The sequence below is a fragment of the Carassius carassius genome, chromosome 2 (assembly GCF_963082965.1).
Source record: "Carassius carassius chromosome 2, fCarCar2.1, whole genome shotgun sequence".
Classification (NCBI taxonomy): domain Eukaryota; kingdom Metazoa; phylum Chordata; class Actinopteri; order Cypriniformes; family Cyprinidae; genus Carassius; species Carassius carassius.
The window spans coordinates 47919959-47928760 of NC_081756.1; the positions used below are offsets into that span (position 1 = coordinate 47919959).

At 38.0% G+C, this 8802-nt stretch overlaps 1 protein-coding gene across 1 annotated transcript; it reads right to left on the reverse strand.

The window, feature by feature from the left end:
* Nucleotides 1–3903: 3903 nt before the first annotated feature.
* LOC132111048 (GDP-fucose transporter 1-like) lies at nt 3904–8356 on the reverse strand. Its single transcript, XM_059518222.1, has 2 exons — nt 7720–8356; nt 3904–4619 (listed from the first exon to the last, which is right to left on the reverse strand). Exons 1-2 carry the CDS (start codon nt 8228–8230, stop codon nt 4048–4050), a joined length of 1083 nt encoding a protein of 360 aa, XP_059374205.1. The 5' UTR covers nt 8231–8356; the 3' UTR covers nt 3904–4047.
* Nucleotides 8357–8802: the final 446 nt, after the last annotated feature.

Here is an 8802-nt window from a genome sequence, read left to right on the forward strand (position 1 = left end):
TGGAGAATTACCGGGAGCGCGCACACGCGAACGCGGAGGAGGCTGAGTGCGTGTGTGAAGCAATCTCTCCCTGATTCTGGAGCTGAAGGCGTGTGAAGGCGGTCCATTAGTGGCACTAGAGGGAGAGAGCGACATGCTCCGGATAAAGGCGGCGTCCCACGAGCACACTCCGATTTTGTACGCGCTGTCTCACCTGTTGACTGATTTTGATGAAATCTCGCCCTCTCCTGTCGGATAGCCACTGTAAAAGCACAGGTTGTTCAAGAGTTCATGGCTGTAAGTGGCCTGTCCATAAAACATGCACTATACATAAAGATTAAACAACATTAAGGAAACTCCCATTCAATATTAAAATAATCAATAAAAATTATATAAAATAGAATCATATGTGATGTGTCACGTGGACTTCTGGGAATGTCCTTTTATTGTTTTCCACCATAAACGAGTAATATAAACACAGTTTTCACTAAAACACAGTATTTTAAAGTAAAATAACACAAGAGAAAAAAAAGTGACTTTATTACTGCAGTACATGTAGGCTATATATGGTAAGGTATTTATTGTAGCTACTTTACAGTTAACCAATGAACAAGTTTTTACAGTAACAATTTGTGTCTTGCTAGTTTTATAGTCTTTATATATTTTACAGTCTGTAAAAATAAAAGCACAGTCTAGAAAGCTTATATAAAGCAAATATGCTTTGAATATGCCTCAGCACTTTTTGTGCTTGGCTGATGCAGTGCAAGAAAGACCTGCTCGATCTTGTCTCTTACTTGATCAATCTTGTCTTAAAGTATGCATATAAAAAAAAATTACAAAGGACAAGCTTCAGTGTATAATTCATAGGATCTAATTGCAGAGAGTTTTGACGGTAATCTGTGTGTGCAGCTACAAGACAGCAAACATTTAGCACAGGTTGACAATACACGGTTTTACATTTGTCTTACCAAACATACATTAAACTACTAATTACGTAAAAAAGTGAGTATTATTAACTCTTGAATGTTATCAAAACAGCTTCACGTCAGAAGATACAGAAGTACAGCTATTGCTCAATGAGTGAAGCTCTTCTCTTCAGCACAGCAGGAAATCTTTTAAATGCCGAACACAACTGAACATTAAAGGTTAAACGCATTCCATTTTAATCAAAAACACAAAATAAGACTTAATTTCAACATTTACTGAATGCCACTGCCCAGTTTTAATTAATGTAAAATTGGTAGTCCCAACTCAAAAGTAAATTGAAGTGCACATATTTAAATAGACTGTACACATTTAAATTAAGTAGATATAAAATGTTCAGCAATTCTGTTTCTTTAACTCTGCTCTTTTTTTGTTGTTGTTGTTGTTTTTTACAGTGTGAGCTTATGTTTAACCGCCTTAAGTTTTGCAATTTGCTGAACTCATGCAGACGCACGTTTTGAAAGAGGTCTAGTGTCCTTGCATAATTTGTTGCACTCATGCTGATTCACAGGCTCTAACACGTGCAGTGGATCCACAAACCTTTGATGCATTCCCTCAAAGCAGGTCTATCCACCTCCACCTGTGGGGCATTTGTGGCCTAATGGTAAGAGAGTCGTAACCCAGAGGTCACAGATTCGAGTCTCAGTACTGACAGGGATTGTAAGTGGACGGAGTAGATGACCAGTGCTCTCTTCCACCCTCAAAACCAGGACTGAGGTGAGACCCTTGAGCAAGGCACTGAACCTCTGAACTGTTTGTGTGCACTTGAATGGGTTGAATGCAGAGCACAAATTCAGAGTATAGGACACCACACTTGGCCACACGTCATGTTCTTTCCTAGTAACATTTATAACCACCAGATAGCACTGTTGCCAGTATTTTGAGACTTTGAATCTTTTCTTTGCATGTTCAGAGTACATGAGGTATGATTCACTGATAATAGGATGAAACAGCAATGTTTAAATAACTGTGAATCCTAAAGACAAAATCAGTAGAACAAGACCAGGGTCATTATTCAGTAAGTCGGTAAAACAAATAAAATCCCAAAACACTATGCAAGTACACACACACACACACACACACGTTTATAATGCTAAAACAATAGCATATGTCTGCCAGTAACGTGACAATGATCCATTTACGCTGAAAAGAAGGTACCAAAAAGAACATGAATATTAAAGAGAAAAACTAACTAAAAATTAACTGAAATAAGTTGAAGAAGCCTACAAAAATTACTGACTCAAAACTGCAATAAAAATTTATTAAACCTACAGTGGGTACAGAAAAGAATCGACCCTTTAAAATAATCACATTTAGTTGCTTTGCAGCCTGACATTAAGAAGGATACCGTTTTTGTTTTTTCCAGCTGTATTTACTCAGTGCAACTTATAACAACCAAATGAAAAATAAATCACCAACATTTCAGAAAAAAAAGATATTAATAATTAATAAAACAGAATCAGTGAGTTGGAAAAGGAATCACCCCTTTGTGTAAGTATTTTGTTGAAGCACCTTTTGCTTTAATTACAGCCTTTAGCCGTCTGGGATTTGTTTTCTACTAACTTTGCACATCTAGACTTTGCTATATTTGCTCACTTTTCTTTGCAGAGCTGCTCAAGTTCAGTTAAATGTGAAGGCGAGTGTTTGTGGACTGCAGTCTTTAAGTCATTCCACAGATTTTCAGTGGGGTTTCAGTCTGGGCTCTGACTAGATCATGCAACGACATTCAGCTTTTCTCCTTTAACCACTCTGTGCTCAGTTTTGCTGTGTGCTTTGAGTCATTGTCATGTTGGAAAGTAGACCCTCTTCCCATTGACAACGTTCTGGCAGCAGATTTTCCTCATGCACACAATAACCACTCTTTGTCATAAAGTCCTGCAGCTGCTTCAGAGTTGCTGTCATGATTGCCTCTCTGATCAGTTTCCTCCGGCTCTTTCATCAGTTTGGAGACACGTTCTTGATCCAGGGAGGGTCTGTGCTCTACCAAATACCTTCTACTTCTTAATAATAGACTTCCATGTTCTTCTAGGCATTGATAAAGCCTTTGGAATATTCTTGTCTCCATCTCCTGACTTGTGCCTGTCCAAAACTTTATCCCGCAGATCTTTTGACAGTGCTTTGCCACTCGTAGCTGCTTGTTTGCTTCAGTTGCACTACCAAGGTCTCCTGAAAAGCTCTTTTTATGCTGAGCTGATCAGAATAACCACAGCTGATCAAAGCTGAAAGACAAATAGCTTTGTGTGCCATTGAGAAGGTGATTACAGGTCATTTTTAGGAGGGCTGATTTTTTTCCCAACTCAATGATTGTTTTTTTTTTGTTGTTGTTTTTTTTCTGAGATGTTGGGGTTTTATCTTTCACTTGGATGTAATGTGTTGCACCGAGTAAATATAACTGTATTAAAAAAAATGTAAAAAACTTTGTCCGTCTTATGCAATAATTTTAAATGGGGTTGATTATTTTCTATAACCACAGAAAATAGTAATAGGCTTAAAAACCTAATAAGACTGACAAAAACACATAACAAATTTGCAAAAAAATAAATAAATAAATAAGTTAAAAAGAAAACTTAAAAAATAACTAAAAGCTTAATCAAAATAATAAAATAAAAACATAATAGTGCATAAATAATACTATAAAGAAAACTATTGTATTGATTGTTTTTTAATAGTGTAAGAAAAACTATTAAAGCTACGCCTTCTTTCTGTGGGTGGCGTTCTGCAAATCTTCCCACATAGTGATGTAGAGACGTGGGGCGTTTTAGAACGAGCCGTTTCAGGGGGCGTAGACATGTCTTAACTTTTATAAAGAATATCTCTTTGGATTTGAGACTTTAGTCTTTGCAACTTTACAGATCTTCTTCATGCACCAAGAGCTTGAAACACTCCAAAGAGAAAAGGAAAAATTGTAATCACATCATACGTCCCCTTAAAAACAAGTAGTTTTGTTAAACGGGTTTTAATAATGATCATTTACACTAGAAAATACATGTATATACATCAAACATTCAAATGCTCATATAAATATACACATGTCGCCTATATATAGACCTGCTAATCAGTCTCTATTTATTCTAAAATTTATTTTCACACCGCTAAACCCTCTTTACTTTTCAGAGTGTTTGTGGCTTGTGTTTCCGGAGGCACTTGAACTTTCTTCATCTCGACTCCTCTGACCCAGGTGTAGGCGAAGGATCCCACAAGCACCATCATATTGCTTGTCCACCAGAGCTTACTCTTACTGGAGGCCGAGTAGATGACCGCCAGCACGGTCTGTGCGCAGGATTTGGCTGTACCAGACACATTGTGTGTCAATGGACTCGTGCATTTGATCTGAAGTCCTGTCACGTAACCGATGGCAAAGCCAAAGACTCCACCCACAATCATCATGCCCCAAAAATGTAAGTGTGTCAGTCGGTTAAACTCCAACACGCTTTTCAGTTCGCCTAAAATGACAATAAGTGGAATGAAAAGTACACTGGCATTGAGGTTGTTGTAGTAGGAGAGCTTCCAGATATTTCCATCTACCACCGGCATCACTTTTTTTGTGTAGATGGCATTGAGAGATACACAAAGACTGGCAATTACGCCGAAAAAGACACCTGTCCAAGAAAGGGAACCTGCAATAGATTCTTGGTCCACACCCAGCCAGAATCCCCCTGGAGGCAAAAAAAAACAAACAAAAACAAAGCATAAACTGTAAGCATATCACTTCATGACTCCATTGTGTTGATGAACGGGATCTTCATAATCACTGTGATAGGATCACAAAAATCTAGTTCCTGGTTTACAAAACAACAACTATTAATTTTTAGACCAATGAAGGATAACCAAGCTTATCTGTAAAACAAAAGCCACTTTTGTTTCATATATCCAAAGTAACAGCATTCCTTTCTTTAGAAATAGGTCTTAACACTTTTTGCAGTAGCTGTATTCTCATTAACTAGCTATGAAAGCTGGTTTCTGCCTTTTATGGTTTGTTCACTATAAAGATAACACTTTATTTTTACAGTCCTAGTCCACATACTATGTACATATACTAACCCTGAACCAAGCCTTAAAAAGGTAGCACATTATTGTCAAAGTCCTGGTGATCTGGTTCCCACATACATACTATGCACTTATTATATTACGAGTACTTTTTAGGTAAGTACAGTGTTAGTACATGTACAGGTGCATCTCAATAAATGAGAATGTCGTGGAAAAGTTTATTTCAGTAATTCAACTCAAATTGTGAAACTCATGTATTAAATAAATTCAATGCACACAGACTGAAGTAGTTTAAGTCTTTCGTTCTTTTAATTGTGATCATTTTGGATCACATTTAACAAAAACCCACCAATTCGCTATCTCAACAAATCATAATATGGTGACATGCCAATCAGTTAATCAACTCAAAACACCTGCAAAGGTTTCCTGAGTCTTCAAAATGGTCTCTCAGTTTGGTTAACTAGGCTACACAATCATGGGGAAGACTACTGATCTGACAGTTGTCCAGAAGACAATCATTGACACCCTTCACAAGGAGGGTAAGCCACAAACATTCATTGCTAAAGAAGCTGTCTGTTCACAGAGTGCTGTATCCAAGCATGTTAACAGAAAGTTGAGTGGAAGGAAAAAGTGTGGAAGAAAAAGATGCCCAACCAACCCAGAGAACCACAGCCTTATGAGGATCGTCAAACAAAATCATTCAAGAATTTGAGTGAACTTCACAAGGAATGGACTGAGGCTGGGATCAAGGCATCAAGAGCCACCACACACAGATGTGTCAAGGAATTTGCTGAACCACAGACAACGTCAGAGGCGTCTTACCTGGACTAAGGGGAAGAAGAACTGGACTGTTGCACAAGTGGACATAAGTCCACTTTTCAGATGAAGAGCAAGTTTTGTATTTCATTTGGAAACCAAGGTCCTAGAGTCTGGAGGAAGGGTGGAGAAGCTCAAAGCTCAAGTCGCTTAAAGTCCAGTGTTAAGTTTCACAGTCTGTGATGATTTGGGGTGCAATGTCATCTGCTGGTGTTGGTCCATTGTGTTTTTTGAAAACCAAAGTCGCTGCACCTGTTTACCAATAAATTTAGGAGCACTTCATGCTTCCTTCTGCTGACCAGCTTTCTGAAGATGCTGATTTAATTTTCCAGCAGGATTTAGCACCTGCACACACTGCCAAAAGCACCAAAAGTTGGTTAAATGAGCATGGTGTTGGTGTGCTTGACTGGCCAGCAAACTCACCAGACCTGAACCCCAAAGAGAATCTATGGGCTATTGTCAAGAGGAAGATGAGAAACAAGAGACCAAACAATGCAGATGAGCTGAAGGCCACTGTCAAAGAAACCTGGGCTTCCACACCACCTCAGCAGTGCCACAAACTGATCACCTCCATGCCACGCTGAATTGAGGCAATAATTAAAGCAAAAGGAGCCCCTACCAAGTATTGAGTACATGTACAGTAAATGAAGATACTTTCCAGAAGGCCAAAAATTCACTAAACATTTTATTTTTAATTTTTTTTATTTTATTGGTCTTATGAAGTATTCTAATTTGTTGAGATATTGAATTAGTGGGTTTTTGTTAAATGTGAGCCAAAATCATCACAATTAAAAGAACCAAAGACTTAAAACAGTCTGTGTGCACTGAAATTATTTAAAACACAACTTTAACAATTTAAGTTGAATTACTGAAATAAATGAACTTTTCCACGACATTTTAATTTATTGTAAAATAAAGAGCAACCTCTACAGCAGGGACAGGCAACTCCGGTCCTGGAGGGCCACTATCCTGCAGAGTTTAGCTCCAACCCTAATTAAACACACCTGAACAAGGCAATCAGTGTTTTCGGGATTACTAGATAGATACAGGCAGGTGAGTTTTTATGAGGGCTGAAACTAAACTCTGCAGGATAGTGGCCCTCCAGGACCGGAGTTGCCTATCCCTGCTCTACAGCTAAGCTTAACCCATGTGCATACAGAACTTAATTAGGTAGTAAGTGCACATACTGTAATATAAGTGCAACCAAGATAACTATAACTACATTACCATCAGGACGGTAATGCTTTGTTTATTCTAAGCCTGTGCTGCAGTTATATCATTATATGCTCAAACTCGTTAAAAGTGTATGGATTGTGATTGGCTGTCAAAGTTTTAACTGTTCATCAGCTGGAAAAAAATAAATCATCTGCGGTTTTAAAATGCAATTAGGAAAAATAAAGGCCGATATTTTATTCTATATTTTAATGATTGTTTATGCGAAATGTTTACTGCACATTGCACTTTTTGTTGTTGGACTAAAATCAAAGAATTATCCCAGATAGCACACGTATGTCCGCAAGATGTTTGTTAAAGATCTCTTCATCCAGAAAGCATTAAAGCATTTAGTTAGAAAGCATTTAGTTTCATATCATAAACATCTTAAATATGTCTTCTAAAAGTCTATTCGCCATCTGATAGGAAACATCCTACTGACAAATTGCAGACGAGAAAAAAAAACTAAAATAAATGTAAAAATGCATACGTCAAATAGATGTCTCTGTGACGTACGTGTGCTATCAGGGAGAGCTATAGAGTTCCATAAGAATGTGGGTAACCACACACTTGACGGTAGCCATTGGCTTCCATAGTATTTAACCAACATTCTTCAAAATATCTTCTAATGTTAACAGAAGATAGAAACTCATAGAGGTAAGGTAATTACACGAGAACGAGTAAATGACAGAATGTTTATTTTGTCGTGAACTGTCCCTTTAATTGGACGGTTCCTCTCACCAAGAATGACTCCGCAACTTAGCACCGCGTAGAAGGACGTGGTCTGCTTCAGAACCGCGTAGGACAGAACCACGTTAAACACGGTGGTGAGCGACCGTCCAACGGTGTAGAAGGCAACTCCCACGTGCTTCAGGCACAAGTTGTTGAATGTGATCATGCAGATGAACACGACGGTCAGTGGCATGATCTCTCTGGACACTCTCAAGTTGAATTTTAAAGACGGAAAATCCACGAATCCAGGACATAATTTAGAGAGAAAGTGCAAGATCCAACACAATCCAACGCTAACGACACACTGGAAAAAAGTGATGAAGACCGGCGCGTCCAGCTCCTTGTTGTCTAACAGGAAGTTGTTCAAGAACACCATGGAAATCGAGATGAACCAGTAAAGAGCCACAACCACAGCGATCTTAGTCGCTCTCAGGATAAAGGACTCGTCTTTTCCCGACCGAGTGGAGTCCGAGAGAGCCATTCTTAATATTTTGGAGCGTTTGGGTTGGGACCTGTTCATGGTTCAGGTGTTAAGGAAGAGGAACAATGCAAACGAACATTAGTTATTGTATGACAACAATAACATTTCGCGGCGAAGATGCTCTGCACTGGCCATGAGTACAACTTCCGGGTTCCGCGTGAGATTTCTTAAAGAGATACACTCTGCAAAATCATAAAACTGAATAAAATCAGATCTTACGATGAGATATGAACGGCAACAATCATATTAATGCTTATAGATAAAGGAATAAAAAAATAAAATACAAAATATTGGAAAGGTTTCATATTAATCATATACATTTCCTACTGTATGGTAATAATCTCCTCGAATTGTAAATTGTAACAAAAAATACAAAATACGTGCAGATGTCATGCTTGAGACTCACCTTCCTGGGCACCAGACATTTGAAGTTAAAGCAAAAGGTATTTTAATTTTCAGAAAAGTTTTTATTACAATACAACAAAACGGGCCAATTATTATTGATGAGATATCTGTCCAGTGCAGACTTAAGTCACGCAAAAAAAACTACAAAAAAAAAACATTAAATAAAAATACACAGATAAAGAAGCACAAGGGGTTTAAACTTGTCT